The following is a 16,364-nucleotide window of genomic DNA, read 5'->3' on the forward strand; positions in this document are numbered from 1 at the left end:
GCAAAATAGGTTGCACCCTTTACATTTTAGCACTGAATAAAGTGCTAATAACATGCTCATAATTATAGTGGAATATGCATTCAACTGTTTCCGTTGAAATTCTACAATGAATTTCCAACAACTGAATTTTTATCACGCACTCGCTCAAGTGGATTTGGGAGTTGGTGGTAGAACAAGCTGGCCTGGGCACCAGTCTCTTTACTTAATCCATTCCCTGTACCCACATGATGTGCCAGGGGACTGGTCTTTGGTTTCTGCCATCTTCAAATATAAACGTTATATCATTAATGAGCTCGATGAGAACAGAGGATTTGATCCTGATCACACATCTATCGTCCCATCACAACGATTATGTAAATATTGAAACTCACTTTTTCTCCACAGAACATGTTGCTAAAACCAGTCTGTCAAAATTTGCTAATTCACTTCTAAATTCTCAAACTAAATACATACTGCAATTCCAACCACAAAACATCTTTAGTCTCAAAATACAACAACGTGCCTAGCTAACAGCTAAATGTTTGTTTTTGACTTTGTTATAAATTGCAATGATATGTTCGAGGCTCCAAAATGTTGTCACGGAAAATATTCACGGTATTTACAACAATCAATGAGCAACTCCGCCGTAAATCCAGCGCAAGGACGTTGAGATTGCTGAAAGTCCAGTCTCTTTGGCAATGGCAAGGAAGCGGCAAGGAGTGAAACGTTCACTAAAGACACTGGCAGACTAAGAACATATAGGCCTACTTCAAAAGAAACGCTAGGGGCCAACTGTCAAACACAGAGGCTGTGTAATGTATTTTCTGAGATATGCAAAGGAACAAATGGATAAGTTCCTGTATGCTGCTACTGTACAAGAAAATGCGGTGCCATTTCATTGGGGCATGGAGAGAACCCCCCCCCCCCATATTTCCCTGCCATTATTTTGTAATGAACTACATAGCTACAGTGCGCAATATTGCGTGAGTTGTTTACATTTGAAACGCGCACGACTCATTTTAGCCTCGTGTGCCCAGAGATTGGAACAAATCAGACATTAGACATTTCACCACAGAAAGCTATTGGAGAAAACATTTCAAGGCAAGTGGACAGAGATAAAACCAGGAATTCAGGCATTAGACCGATTCTGTAAACAACAATAACCTGCACTGAACGTTTGTTTCTTAACACTGGGATCTGAATAGCAACATCAGATTCACATTCTAACCAATGCAAAACTATAAGATGTAGGCTATTGATTATTTAGACTATAGAGGTAGTCACTATTTTTGACTGCAAACTCAAAAGTATTTGTTATTGCATTCCCTCAGATATTAATTATTGTAAGTTATAGTACCTATTCTGAACACAAACTGAGAATGGACATTCGCTCCCCTTTGAGCATGCCTGATATAAAGAAAGGTAAGCCAACATTTAAACAGATGCTAGTTTTTCTATATATAAGATTTATTTGTTGACATGTTATGATACCATTTATGTTCTTTCAGTGAAGATAAGTTCTCCCAAACACACTCCTGATGCTGAATACCTCTCAAGGAGAAGGTGTGCGATGGCAGGTATTTCATTTGAGGACAAATATACAATTTATGGGTGATTTTTACTGTGACTAAAACATTTATTATGAATAAGAAACAAATAAACATCTAATTTCTTACAGAAAGTCTTGAGGAGACTGCAAAGCCAACATTGGATACAGTTTGGCTGAAATCAAGAAATAGTACAGGTAACGCTTAACATATGCATGCAAATAATTGAACAATGGCAAATGTCATTGTTCTTACTTTCATGATAATGTTATTATTTTTTATTTATTTGTATCTTGTTAAAAGCACTTTGATAGGATATTTGTTGAACTGTTGAATGCAGTGTTTCTCAAAACTCTCCTTGGGGACCCTGAGACATTTAACCATTTTGTTGTGGCCCTGAACTAGCTCACCTGATTGCCCTAGTCAACAGGCATGATGATTAGTTGACAAATTGAATCAGGTGTGCTAGCTCTGGAATAGATCCAATACATGGAATGGTTGGGTATCCCCGAGGAGAGGTTTGAGAACCACTGGTTTAATGGATACACACCAGCCATGGAGACATGTTTTTCTTTTCTCTGATATGCAGATAACGACAGAAAAGCTAACAACCCGTTTGTGCTTCCAATGGATCGTAACCTCTTCAAAAAGAGAGAGATCGACTCTGTAATCAAACAACAAGTACGTAGGCTACTGTAATACCCTCAGGGACTTTTATGCATCCATCTCTAGACTATAATAGAAAATAATACAAATAGAATCTGAGCCATGATTACCACAGTATGCCGGGTCTTCAGATCGAGGCCTGTGGGCCTATCAAGTGATTACAGGAATACCATTTTGCAATTCTCTCTCTCTCTCGCTCGCTCTCTCTCTCTCTCTCTCTCTCTCTCTCTCTCTCTCTCTCTTGCTCTCTCTCTCTCTCTCTCTCTCTCTCTCAGGAGAAGAAGTTCTTCAGCAGCCTGCCGACCCAGATGAAGAGTACCTACCTGTCCCGACTCAGGTGCCGCTCTGCCCCCATGAGGAGCGCTGTGGAAGACACAATCCCCGAACCAGAGAAATGCAGACGGGAAAAAACAACATGTGCCACCGTGGTCACTAAAAGTACTGTATATGACAGACAACAGTCTAGAATCAAAATGTACATTTTAATTATCTAAATATGAATGTATTTGCATTGCTGTCTGGGTCCTATAATTAAGATGATTGTATAATAGGTACACCTATGATAAAAGTATAGTCTACTATAGATTTTATTATAGGAGTATCTATCATTATTTTATTTAAATTATTGGACTTCGACAGCAGTCACAATAAAGGAACATACATCAATGTATTATCAGAGTGTTGACCAGATTATCTCTTGTCGTTTTGCAGGTTGCAGTCAAGAGAGGGAGAGCATTAGGGACTACTTGTCTAAACAGCGAGAAAAGTTTATGCAGCAGGTAAAACAATTATGGTCTAAAATGTAACATAAGCTGTGGCTAGGTGTAATGAATTCAATCACACCTGCAGTGCCGTAGTTATGAAAAGCCAATTTCATTTCAATTCAATATACATTTTTAATAAAGCCATCATTTCTGATGTAGAAGAGACATAATCTCTACAGTAGGTGTTTAAGGAATTCCAGGCTCTCTCTCTCTATCCGTGTCTCTATAGTACTCTCTGTCAGTGAAGCAAGACACCATCAAGAAGCTGGAGAAGGACACGGTGATAGAGCTTCAGTTGATCAGACACGCAGAGAAACATCTGGAACAGGACTCAGTCGCCTTTGAAAAGTTCATCAAGGAAAACGACCAAAGATCAGTGGAAGCTGTCAAGTTGTTAGTAGGCCTATCATTATTATTACCAATAAATAGTAGCCTACACATTATTTTCTATTAGCTTTTAGAATATCTCTAGCTACCTGATTGACAAATAACCGGTAGGTTACAGTAATAATTACAGCAGTTCATTTATTCATGATAGGTCCACCACAGGTAGATCATGGTAAATGCACAATGTTACAATAAGTTAATCATTACCCATCTCATGAATTTACTGTATTATATACTATTCTACTGTATCTTAGTCTATGCCGCTCGGACATTGCTTGTCCATATATTTATATATTCTTAATTACATTCCTTTACTTAGATTTGTGTGTATTGGATATATGGTGTGAAATTGTTAGATATTACTGCACTGTCAAGGGCTAGAAACACAAGCATTACGCTACATCCGCAAATAACGTCTTCTAAACACGTGTATGTGAACAATACATTTATTTTTATTTTATTTAAATAAAAACATCACATGTATATTCTGTTATACTTCTTTCCAGGGCAGAGAAAGAGACTATGATGAAAATGGAGAAAACAGCAGAAATTAAAAAAGTAACAGTACAAATGATGGCGATGAAAAGGTACTGTATCATGTACGCTATACTTAGAAAGGAAAATATCAAAATGTGTCTCCTTCGAGCCGGATTTGAACCAGCGACCTAAGGATTTCAGCTTGATTCCAACTACAGTCCTCCGCTCTACCAACTGAGCTATCGAAGGGACGCTGAATGATGCTGAAAAAATAGTATATTTAAAGATGACATCAGAGGAAATCGACAGTTGTGAAATGTTTAATATTTTCAGTATTTTTTCCCCCCCAGTAACGCTGCTCGGTTTTAACATATTTGACTAGTGTAGCTAATGTAGTAGTGAAAGCTACCTAACCACGTTAGGTTTCTTCAGAATGGATGAGCTAGCATGCGCGTTAGCTACGCTACGTTTAGAGAACACGCCGCCGCCGTCGCGCTGAACTCATTCATTTCCATTGGGGAGTGGAAGTGAGTCGACATGTGTTTTTTTTTTCAGTGCTAGTAAATGTCATCCCCACATAAATGCAAGCATATCCCCCTTTAGCGACATCTCAAAGTATCAAGAAATCCTGAAGGAGTACCAGACCTACAAAACGTTTCTCATGGCCGTCGGACCCATGGAGTGGCGTGAGGAACAGAAGCGCAAGAGGGAGGATAGGAGAGCAACCAAGCAGAGGGAGAGAGAGAATACAAACATTTTCTGTCTTCCTTCATCGGTCAAAGGTATTGGAGTTTAAATAATTTCCTTGGATTTATTTGAGAATGATAAAATGAGTGCAATAGGAAATATGCAATAGTAGGCTAAGGGTGTGTTGCAGCAAAATGGTTTAAATTAATCTAGGATTAGAGTTAATCCACGTTGGTGCAACGCACCCTAAATCTATTGACAGAAGTCTGAGATTATGTATTATTTTCCTGACTCCAAGACAGAAATAAAAAAGGTCCGGCGTATGCCAGACGCAATTCAAGAGTCACAACAAATTCTCAGATAAAACATCAAAGCAAAAGGTAAGAGGATGGGGAATATATATTTTTGTGTGTGGATTATATCATAAAATCAATCAATGTAATTGACAAGTAAAATTGAAAATAGTTCAGTGCTAGTGTGTGTGCATTTGATTGTACCCTGTCAGCGGCAAAGTCAGCATCATCCTTCACCACCAGGAGAGACAGGGGTCCACCATCCCTGAGGTGCCAGAGACAGCAGAGACCTCAGACAGTGACGAGGTATGGATTAAACGTTCCTGTTTTCATTAATGGACCATCTTGAGTATTGGTGTGTTTGATGACATAATGTATGTAACCAACCAGGGTAGTGGTTAAAAAATGTGGGTAAACCGGAGGTAAATTTAGCAAAACCTCTAATGCAAAAAAATTTAAAAAACGACATAAATAACGTATCTAACTACCGTAATAAGTGGGTTAACCCTATTTCACAAATGAAGACGAGGTTGACCCCCTAAAACAAACTGATCCGAATGGGACCAGACATCATTAGCGCTTCCATTTTGTTCTCTGCTGTGGCTCCTCTCCTCCAAGGAGCCAGAGTTGTGTTACTCCAACCCCAGGGACATGCTGAATTTGCTGACTGATCTGGAGGAGCAGAACCTGTCCTACATCCAGAACTTCCAGGAGACAGAGGAGGTCATGGATGAGATCCGCAAAACCATCCAGTTGACACAGGAAAGAATGTAAGGAAGAGCACATAATCTATGCTGTTATACTCCCTATTTGAATCAAGTCCTCTCCGGAATACAACATAATCTATGCTGTTATACTCCCTATTTGAATCAAGTCCTCTCCGGAATACAACATAATCTATGCTGTTATACTCCCTATTTGATTCAAGTCCTCTCCGGAATACAACAGCGCTGTGTTCCTCAGAGCGTGCAACGGAAACGAAAATGAGTGTTTTTCTTATCGACGAGTCCAGGTTCTCCTTGGGCAACTTCACCTTTTTTTATTCAGTTAATTTCATGCCTAATAAACACGAGCCAGGTGTCCATCCCTAGCAGATGTGTGTGCTAACAGCATGTGGTGTGTGTTTATTTGTGTGTAATGTACAGGAACAGTGAGGCCCGGATCCTGCTGCAGCAGGTAGACATCTTGAAGAACACCATCCAGAGGGAGGAAGAGAAGACCTCTGAGCTGGAGCTCAAGTCCAGGATCTTCTCCTACGGAGAGTACAGAGCTGACAAACAGGTTAGTACTATTGTCCACGTCGTTGCTGCAGGCCCCAATGGATGAGCTCATTTGATGATTGGCATCACTCTCAGTGACGAAATTGCAACAGCAGGTTACATGGACGCCTTTGATTGGCTGATTTGATTCATTGGTCTACTTCCTAAATTGCATCAGAGAAGAAGATCCAAAGGTACCTCAATCTCCCCAGACCTTTTCCTCCCACTGCATTTTGAGAGGGAGACTAGGAAAAAGGATGCAAGGATTCAAAGGAAATACATGGTGTGTTTGTAAATTCAATCTGGAGTGCCAGAGTGTGCTCAGAATGCACTCTGGGCGTTCGTAAACTCTGAGCGTTGTCAGATTGTCTATTAGTAAATTCAGAGTGTTTAGCTCTCGGAGCGTTCAGAGCGCACACTGGATGCTCTGGTGGAGGAGTAGGGCTGATCCGAGCGTTCTGACCTCAACGGCTGTCAATCACCCAAGCTAACTGGCTAACATTGGCTAGCTTGCTAGCTACTTCCAGACACAAATGAGAGAACCTCACTCTGACCATTGGCTGGTTAGGCTGTTTTCATGTTATCCAGAGCGTTGGTGACTGTACCTGTGCTGCTGGCAACAATTTCATTGTGCCTTTTTACTGACAACTGCCATATTCAATGGGTGTTGAGCGTTCGTAAATGAATCTGTTATTCTGTGCTCTGGCACACTCAGACGAGTGCTCTGAAATCGGTGTAGAGTGGATTTACGAACGCACCCAAAATTGAGATGAAACCATTTCGTAGTCAATTTCACCTCATCACAGGATGTGATGCTCAATGTGCTGCACAAGAAGGTGAAGGAAGTGTACAGGGTGTGTATGGGAGAGGTGGACTCCAATATCAGCACTCTTCACATGCTGGCCAACATCGAGAGCAGAATGCAGGACGTTATGGACCGACTGGAGACGCTGCCCCCGGACAACATTGACACCGTCCGCACCCAGAGGGAGAAGGAGAAGAGGCTCAAGTACGTGTCCTTCCTCACAGCTCTTTGCGGTCATACACCGACGAGTAATCGTAAAGCTCTTTGGCTGCGTTTACACAGGAAGCCCAATTCTGGTATTTTTCCCACACTAATTGTTCTTTTGACCAATCAGATCAGCTATTTTGCCAATAATTGGGTAAAACATCAGAATTGGTCTGCCTGAGTAAACGCAACCTTTGTGACAACTTCTGGTGTAAAAACGTCTTTATAAAATAAATGTGATTGATGAATTAATAGTTGCCAACAACATACCACACTGTAATGCACATTCAGGATGAATGCTCTCAATTGTGCGGTCAGCGGTAGAAGTTGACCAGAGTATTCATTATCCCAAACTTCCTCAGCAATCTCAGGGAGAAGGCTATAAAAGGCTGTTGTGCCGTCTTGACAATAATGCTCCCTCCCTCTAATCTCCTTTCAGGATGCGTGAGGAGAAGCTGTTGATGAAGAAACACCACCAAGAGGAGAGACTCCGAATGGCTCTGGAGAGAGCCACCTCTGTCAGCAAGAAGAGGGTTAGTGTAGTCACTGTATCAAACTGTGCACAAACAGGTCACATATCGATTGCTATAATACAGTTTGAGTAAATATAGACTGTTTATAGACTGGTGGGCATAGAGAATCAACCTAGAATACAGTATCTACCTTTGCAACACTGTGTATTGATGAAACATGCTTTTCCAGGACCAAATGCCTTTGCAATGACACCTAATATTACAGAACTGTAACAGACAGTTTGATACCCAGCATAGTGAGCCAGTCTCCATTTATCCTGTTTTCTCTGGCTTGTAGACGGGCAGAAGGCTGATGCCACGATCGAAGCCATCAGAGATCAAGAAGGACAAGACACACGCATTGACCACTAGAGAGCAAGAAGACGCCTTGTACTTCTTTGCCTGATTCTTTTTAAACCATCAGTATTCACAGACAATATAAGACAGTGACTGATTTTTAAATTAGCTTTTGTATACAGTACCAATCAAAGGTTTGGACACACCTACTCATTCAAGGGTTTTTCTTATTTTAAAAAATTTACCTATTTTCTGAAGACATCAAAACGATGAAATAACATCTGGAATCATGTAGTAACCCAAAAAGTGTTAAACAAATCTATATTTTAGATTCTTCAAAGTAGCCACCCTTTGCCTTGATGACAGCTTTGCACACTCTTGGCATTCTCTCAACCAGCTTCACCTGGAATGTTTTTCCAACAATCTTGGCGTTTCCACATATGCTGAGCATTTGTTGGCTGCTTTTCCTTCACTCTGCGGTCCAAATCATCCGAAACCATCTCAATTGGGTTGAGGTCGGGTGATTGTGGAGGCCAAGTCATCTGATGCAGCACTCCATCACTCTCCTTCTTGGTCAAATAGCCCTTACACAGCCTGGAGGTGTGTTGGGTCATTGTCCTGTTGAAAAACAAATTATAGCGCAAATCAGATGGGATGGTGTATCGCTGCAGAATGCTGTGGTAGCCATGCTGGTTAAGTGTGCCTTGAATTCTAAATAAATCACTGACAGTTGCACCAGCAAAGCAACATCACACCTCCTCCATGCTTCACGGTGGGAACCACACGTGGAGATCATCCGTTCACCTACTCTGCTTCTCACAAAGACACAGCTGTTGGAACCAAAAATCTCACCAAAGGAGATTTCCACCGGTCTAATGTCCATTGCTTGTGTTTCTTGGCCCAAGCAAGTCTCTTCTTATTACTGGTGTCCTTTAGTAGTGGTTTCTTTGCAGCAATTCGACCATGAAGGCCTGATTCACACAGTCTCATCTGAACAGTTGATGTTGAAATGTGTCTGTTACTTGAACTCTGAAGCATTTATTTGGGCTGCAATTTCTGAGGCTGGTAACTCTAATGAGCTTATCCTCTGCAGCAGAGGTAACTCTGGGTCTTCCATTCCTGTGGCGGTCCGTTTTTTTCATAGCGCTTGATGGTTTTTGCAACTGCACTTGAAGAAACTTTCAAAGTTCTTTAAATTTTCCGTATTGACTGACCTTCATGTCTTAAAGTAATGGACTGCCGTTTCTCTTTGTTTATTTGAGCTGTTCTTGCCATAATATGGACTTGGTCTTTTACCAAATAGGGCTATCTTCTGTCTACCACCCCTACCTTGTCACAACACAACTGAATTAAGGAAAGACATTTCACAAGTTAACAAGGCACACCTGTTAATTGAAATGCATTCCAGGTGACTACCTCATGAAACTGGTTGAGAGAATGCCAAGAGTGTGCAAAGCTGTCAAGGCAAAGGGTGGCTACTTTGAAGAATCTAAAATATATTTTGATTTGTTTAACACTTTTTTGGTTACAACATGATTCCATATGTGCTATTTCATAGTTGGATGTCTTCACTATTATTCTACAATGTAGAAAACATTAAAAATAAAAACCCTGGAAGGAGTAGGTGTCCAAACTTTTGACTGGTACTGTACATTAGGTCTATATTTCAGTTAGCCCAGGTCACCAAGGAGCATTTAGATTCACTCACTGATTTGGCCTATACAAGATTATCTAATGCTATACAACAGTTAGATTGTTCATTAAATGTACTGTATACTTTGATTATAAATAAAAATCTATTTTTACCTTAGTATATTCTGTTATTGTTTCCTAAATATGATAATTTACAGATAGAAAGTAGGTAAATTACACAATAATGCCATACAAGATATTACTGAAAAGTGCAATATGCACAATTTTATTATCCTTGTGCTCAAAAGGGGCACAACAGCTTGCTTCATCATCATATAAAAAAAGACCACTGCTTCTCAGATGTTTTCAAAACAAGACATTTTCATAAAAAATGGCAACAAATCAGCAAACAAGATTAGCAACCAGACATCAAAAAGAAGCTTGCAGTAGCATGCATCTTTCAAACGTCTTTCATTTCACCATCCTCCTCCTCCTCTTCTACCCCTCTAATGAACAAGACATTGTTGCATCTGTGTGGAGGGAAAAAAATAGTGTACTGTTAGCTCACCGTGGGCTAGTATGTCAGAAAGGAAATTAAACATTGTGCTAATTCTGCAATTACAATGGAGATACAGTGCTATTAGAAAGTATTCATAACCTTTGACTTATTCCACATTTGTTACAGCCTGAATTCAAAATATATTTTTTCCCCTTCACCCATCTACACACACTACCCCATGATAAACATGTTTGAAAACATGTTTAGAGAATTTTTTTTGCTAATTTATTGAAAATGAAATCTCTAATTTACATAAGTATTCACACCAAGGAGTCATTGCATGTTAGAATCACCTTTGGCAGCAATTACAGCTGTGAGTCTAAGAGCTTTGCACACCAGGATTGTACAATATTTACATATTATTTAATTCTTCAAGCTCTGTCAAGTTGGTTGTTGATCATTGCTCGACAGCCATTTAAGTCTTACCGACGATTTAAGTCAAAACTGTAACTAGGCCACCCAGGAACATTCAATGTTGTCTTGGTAAGCAACTCCAGTGTATATTTTGATCTTGTGTTTTAGGTTATTGTCCTGCTGAAAGGTGAATTGGTCTCCCAGTGTCTGTTGGAAAGCGGACTGAACCAGGTTTTCCTCTAGGATTTTTCATGTGCTTAGCTCTATTCCGTATATTTTATCCTAAAAAAAAAACTCCCTAGTCCTTGTCAATGACGAGCATACCCATAACATGATGCAGCTACCACCATGCTTGAAAATTTGAAGAGTGGTACTCAGTAATGTGTTGTATTGGATTAGCCCCAAACATAAGGCTTTGTATTCAGAACATAAAGTACACTTCTTTGTCACATTTTTAGCAGTTTTATTTTAGTTCCTTATTGCAAACAGGATGCATGTTTTGGAATAGTTTTATTATGTACAGGCTTCCTTCTTTTCACTGTCATTTAGGTTATTATTGTGGAGCAACTTCAATGTTTTCTCCTATTACAGCATTTAAACTTGGCAACCGTTTTAGTCACCATTGGCCTCATGGTGAAATCCCTGAGCAGTTTCCTTCCTCTCCAGCAACTGAGTTAGGAAGGACGCCTGTATCTTTGTAATGACTGGGTGTATTGATATACCACCCAAAGTGTAATTAATAACTTCACCATGCTCAAAAATACCTTCAATGTCTGCTTTTATAGTTTATACCCATATACCAAGAGGTACCCTTCTTTGCAAGGCATTGGAAAACCTCTGTGGTCTTTGTGGTTGAGTCGTTGTTTAAAATTCACTAATCGACTGAGGGACCTTACAATTATTTGTATGTGTGGGGTACAGAGATGAGGTAGTCTTTCAAAGTCATGTTTAACACTTATTTACACACAGAGTGAGTCCATGCAACTTTTTATGTGACTTGTTAAGCACATGTTTATCCCTGAACTAATTTAGGCTTGCCATAACAAAGAAGTTGAATACTTATTGACTCAAGACATTTCAGCTTTTCATATTTATTTTTTTTACATTTTTTTTTACATTTGTAAACATAATTCCACTTTGACATTATGGGGTATTGTGTGCAAGCCAGTGACACAATCTCAATGTAATACATTTTAAATTCAGGCTGTAACACAACAAAATGGGGGAAAAAGTCAAGGGCTGTGAATACTTTCTAAAAGCCTTTGTGTGTAGCCTGGTCACAGATCTGTTTGTGCGGTCTTGCAACTCCTATGGTCATCGTTACTCCAATCCATGACCATAGGAGTTGGCAAGACAGCACAAACAGATCTGAGACCAGGCTAATGTGTTTAATCATGAACTCTGCGAAGTACAAGTAAACAAAAAAGTATTCCACTGAACTTACCTGACGAGCACTTCTCCTAGGTGACCAGCCAATGCTCCATCAACATACTCTTCAGTGTTGGCCAACTATAAAATCAGAGACAATATATTGTTAGATGTTATAAATTGATATGAATGCTGTACAAAATGTACACCTGTTTTAATCAAACTAAATGAATGGCCCACAGTGATGCAACCAGAGCCATATAGCTTAGCTAGAGATTCGGATGGGCAAGCTCTCTCTAGATGCATCTGTGTGCACATGAGGGACTCCAGCTGTAGGGAATTATGCATTTCAGTGATGTTTTCACATTTTACTGTATGCATCTTTCTGGTCCACACACAAACCTGCATATTCATGTAGCTGTCCACGGACACCAGGTATCCTTTGTATTCCATGCCCCACTTCAGCTTCACCATCACGGGCTTGCCAGTCAGACCGTTCAGGAACGGTTTGGGATTCAGTGGTAAACTCTGAAATGACATTATTCACATGTGCCATTATCAAATAAAATGTTATTGGTCACATACATATATTTAGCAGATATTATTGGACAAAAGGAACACCTATATGATAATGTTGTTCATTGACTACAGCTCAGCGTTCAACACCATAGTGCCCACAAAGCTCATCACTAAGCTAAGGACCCTGGGACTAAACACTTCCCTCTGCAACTGGATCCTGGACTTACTGATGGGCCACCCCTAGGTGGTAAGGGTAGGCAAAAACACGTCTGCCATGCTGATCCTCAACACTGGTGCCCCTCAGGGGTGTGTGCTTAGAAGGCGGCAGCGTAGCCTAGTGGTTAGAGCGTTGGACTATTAACCGAAAGGTTACAAGATCGAATCCCCGAGCTGACAAGGTACAAAATCTGTCGTTCTGCCCCTGAACAAGGTTAAACCCATTGTTCCTAGGTTGTCATTGAAAATAAGAATTTGTTCTTAACTGACTTACCTAGTTAAATAATAAATTAGTCCCCTCCTGTATTCCTTGTTCAGCCACGACTGCGTGGCCAAACACGACTCCAACACCATCATTAAGTTTGCTGACGACACAACAGTGTCTGATCACCGACAACGATGAGACAGCATATAGGGAGGAGGTCAGATACCTGGCAGTGTGGTACCAGGACAACAACCACTCCCTCACATCACCAATGAATTATCATGGTCCAAACACACCAAGACAGTTGTGAATAGTGTACGACAACAGGAGACTGAAAAAATTTGGCATGGGTCCCCAGATCCTCAAAAAGTTCTACAGCTGCACCATCGAGAGCATCCTGACCGGTTGCATCACCAACTGGTATGGCAAGCGGTACCGTAGCGCCAAGTCTAGGACTAAAAGGCTCCTTAACAGCTTCTACCGCCAAGCCATAAGACTGCTGAACAATTAATCAAATGGCCACCCGAACTATTTACATTGACCCCCCCCTTTGTTTTTACACTGCTGCTACTTGCTGTTATTATGTATGCATCATGGACATTTTTACTGACAGTTGTGGCTGCAAATTACCTCGACTAACCTGTACATCGCACATTGACTCTGTACTGGTACCCGCTGTATATAGCCTTTTTCAAAAAAATTTACTTTACCGTAAATTCCGGACTATAAGCCGCAACTTTTTTTCCCCAGTTTTGAACCTCGCGGCTTAAACTATGACGCGGCTAATATATGGATTTTTCCCGCTTTCAATTTTTTTTTCCTAAAAAACAAACATTCTGTGACGCTCAGTTTTTTGGCGGCATGAAGCTTTCATTAGACCAATGTAATTGCCGAACGGGTTAAGGTCAAACAACTTTTTTGTTTACTGTTTTGATTAAATCGAGCGCTCTCAAACTTCCCATCATTCTGATTACGGTAGTCATTTTGTCACCCTCATCATGGCAAAGACACGGAGAAATGCATATGATGCAGCTTTCAAGTTGAAGGCGATTGATCTGGCTGTTGGAAAAGGAAATAGAGCTGCTGTACGGGAGCTTGGTCTTAATGAGTCGATGATAAGACGTTGGAAACAGCAGCGTGAGGAATTGACTCAGTGCAAAAAGACAACTAAAGCTTACTGCTAATTTTTTATTTTTTGTTACAAGCCGTGTTTCGTTAAAGCCTATTTATTTTTGTTACAAGCCGTGTTTCATTAAAGCCTGTGTAAAGTTCATTTGTTTCAATGTACCGGTAGGCACCTGCGGCTTATAGACATGTGCGGCTTATTTATGTTCCAAATAATATATTTTTTTAAATTCAGTGGGTGCGGCTTATATTCAGGTGCGCTTAATAGTCTGGAAATTACGGTAGTTTATTTGGTAAATATTTTCTTAACTCTTTTGTGAACTGCACTGTTGGTTAAAGACTTGTAAGTAAGCATTTCTACACCTGTTGTATTCGGCGCATGTGACAAAGTTCTTTGATGTGGTATATTGGCCATATATCACACCTCCTCTGGCCTTATTGCTTAATTATATTATAGTCATAATATTAACGATAATTAACTGGTTATATTTAAGCAATAAGGCACGAGGGGGTGTGGTATATGGCCAATATACCACGGCTAAGGACTGTTCTCGGCACGACACAACGAGGAGTGCCTGGATACAGCCCTTAGCCGTGGTATATTGGTAATATATCACAAACCCCCGAGGTGCCTTATTGCTTTTATAAACTGGTTACCAATGTAATTAGAGCATTAAATACACATTTGTCATACCCACGGTATATGGTCTGTTATAAACTGGGTGGTTTGCGACCCGAATGCTGATTGGCTGACAGCCATTGTATATCAGACTGTATACCATGGGTATGACAAAACGTTTATTTTTACTTCTCTAATTACATTGGGAACCAGTTTATAATAGCAATAAGGCACCTCTGGGGTTTGTGTATATGGCTAATATATCACGACTAAGGGCTGTGTCCAGGCACTCCGAGGTGCGTCGTGCGTAAGAACAGCCCTTAGCGGTGGTATATTGATCATATACCACACCTCCTCGGGCCTTATTGCTTAAATATACCACGGCTGTCAGCCAATCAGTAATCAGGGCCCGAACCACTCAGTTTATAACAGGTATGACAAAACATTTATTTTTACAGTTCTAATTACGTTGGTAGCCAGTTTATAATAGAAATAAGGCCGTGGCATATCGGCTATATGCCACACCTCCTTGGGCCTTATTGCTTAAATATCCCACGTCTGTCAGACAACCAGCATCCAGGACCCAAACACATTACAGCTGCATCTCACAGCTAGCTACCTAGATAATCAAACTAGCCTTTCACATGCAGTGCAAAGCACAACAAAGTACATCTTACCACCCTAACTAGCTACCGTAGCTAGCTAGTTGGATAATCACAACAAAGGCGCATAATGCGAATTTATGATAACTTTAATTTGAGTAGTTAGCTATGATATGCCTGGACGTTCACTACATATATTACCAATCCTCATCAAACACCTCATAATATAGTCTATAATATTTACCATTTTGATTCTGTATGAGCTTCAACGACGATTGCACACCGTTATTGGATACAGGAAGTAGTGGTGAACTCTGAACTCTGATCCGTACAAAACAGCACTGTGATTGGTTCAGTTTTTGTAATTGTTCATCCTGATTGGCCACAGAACCGGAGAGAAGAACAGACGGGAATTGTATAATATAGTCTCTCTTGCTCGCCGGGCTAGACAACAGCAGGTGCAGTTTGAGTTGTGACCACTAGGAGGTAATGTTCTCAAATGGATTGAAGTAGCCAACACTCCCAACCATTGTGAATGATTTGCATAACATAAGATAAACTTTTATGGAAACTTGTATCTCCTTTTAAAGATGTAAATTATATTATGATAATCGATATTGGCAGCCACATAGTAGTCTTATTTTATTTTATTTATTTCACCTTTATTTAACCAGGTAGGCAAGTTGAGAACAAGTTCTCATTTACAATTGCGACCTGGCCAAGATAAAGTCTAAAGAATGTTGGTTATTTTGGAATGTTTATTTAAATGTAAATTGAAATTCACTGCAGATTGTTGCTTGTGCTATTGCTGTACTGTAGTTCATTGTGAATGTCATGGAATTTTTGGCACAAGATAGGTCAAATTCTCTCTCTATGTCTCTGGCCGTTTTCGAGCGGATCACTTTTGTCAATCTCCAGCTTTCAAAGTGTGTTGCATTATGTGGATAGAAATTGTCCGACTTGATGATTAAGGTGTTTTTGTTTGTCCCATGCAAACGTGTCTACCTGCATGAACTTGATAAAAATCAAGAGATCAAAGGTAATGAAGTTTTGACTGCAGTCGACGGCAAGTTTCTGCAGTTGCTCTTCACCAACCTCCTCCGGCAGCCATGGCCTGCATTGTGGAAGGCTCTATTGTATTTATTTAACCTTTATACTAGGCAAATCAGTTCAGAACAAATTCTTATTTACAATGACGGCCTACCAAAAGGCAAAAGGCCTCCTGACGGGGCTGGGATTCAAAATAAAAAATATAGCACAAAACACACATCATGAGAAAGAGAGACCT

The 16,364-nt window shown here is 40.2% G+C and overlaps 2 protein-coding genes and 1 non-coding gene across 4 annotated transcripts; 1 reads left to right on the top strand and 2 right to left on the bottom strand.

The window, feature by feature from the left end:
* The first annotated feature begins 23 nt into the window (after nt 1-23).
* LOC115197653 (coiled-coil domain-containing protein 38-like) lies at nt 24-8,124 on the top strand. Of its 2 annotated transcripts, none has more exons than XM_029759389.1 (16): nt 24-1,401; nt 1,488-1,556; nt 1,658-1,723; nt 2,116-2,207; nt 2,468-2,630; nt 2,904-2,971; nt 3,186-3,349; nt 3,850-3,930; nt 4,424-4,602; nt 4,806-4,887; nt 5,013-5,106; nt 5,419-5,570; nt 5,946-6,081; nt 6,866-7,068; nt 7,508-7,601; nt 7,879-8,124. In XM_029759389.1, the coding sequence occupies exons 1-16, from the start codon at nt 1,359-1,361 to the stop codon at nt 7,984-7,986; spliced, it is 1,794 nt and encodes a 597-aa protein (XP_029615249.1). In that variant the 5' UTR covers nt 24-1,358; the 3' UTR covers nt 7,987-8,124. The 2 variants fall into 2 exon arrangements, with proteins under 2 accessions (XP_029615249.1, XP_029615248.1); XM_029759388.1 differs by having other exon boundaries at nt 24-353.
* On the bottom strand, nt 3,981-4,069 carry trnay-gua (transfer RNA tyrosine (anticodon GUA)). Its single transcript is given in 2 exon segments — nt 3,981-4,016; nt 4,033-4,069. It is a non-coding gene; the product is annotated as a tRNA-Tyr (tRNA).
* A 1,644-nt stretch (nt 8,125-9,768) lies between the features above and the next one.
* On the bottom strand, nt 9,769-15,428 carry LOC115197655 (small nuclear ribonucleoprotein F). The gene is made up of 4 exons (XM_029759391.1): nt 15,321-15,428; nt 12,193-12,318; nt 11,867-11,931; nt 9,769-10,039 (listed from the first exon to the last, which is right to left on the bottom strand). The coding sequence occupies exons 1-4, from the start codon at nt 15,321-15,323 to the stop codon at nt 9,970-9,972; spliced, it is 264 nt and encodes an 87-aa protein (XP_029615251.1). The 5' UTR covers nt 15,324-15,428; the 3' UTR covers nt 9,769-9,969.
* Between the last annotated feature and the right edge of the window lie 936 nt (nt 15,429-16,364).

This window comes from Salmo trutta, chromosome 7 (genome assembly GCF_901001165.1).
Source record: "Salmo trutta chromosome 7, fSalTru1.1, whole genome shotgun sequence".
Lineage (NCBI taxonomy): Eukaryota > Metazoa > Chordata > Actinopteri > Salmoniformes > Salmonidae > Salmo > Salmo trutta.

Coding starts and splice junctions, on each gene's coding strand:
- LOC115197653 (XM_029759388.1), top strand. CDS start 107: ATGAATTTCCAACAACTGAATTTTTATCACGCACTCGCTCAAGTGGAT. Junction 4,603..4,805: donor TCTTCCTTCATCGGTCAAAG/GTATTGGAGTTT, acceptor CCTGACTCCAAG/ACAGAAATAAAAAAGGTCCG. Junction 7,602..7,878: donor CCTCTGTCAGCAAGAAGAGG/GTTAGTGTAGTC, acceptor TCTGGCTTGTAG/ACGGGCAGAAGGCTGATGCC.
- LOC115197655 (XM_029759391.1), bottom strand. Junction 11,932..12,192: donor ACAGCTACATGAATATGCAG/GTTTGTGTGTGG, acceptor CTGATTTTATAG/TTGGCCAACACTGAAGAGTA. Junction 10,040..11,866: donor CTAGGAGAAGTGCTCGTCAG/GTAAGTTCAGTG, acceptor CCCTCCACACAG/ATGCAACAATGTCTTGTTCA.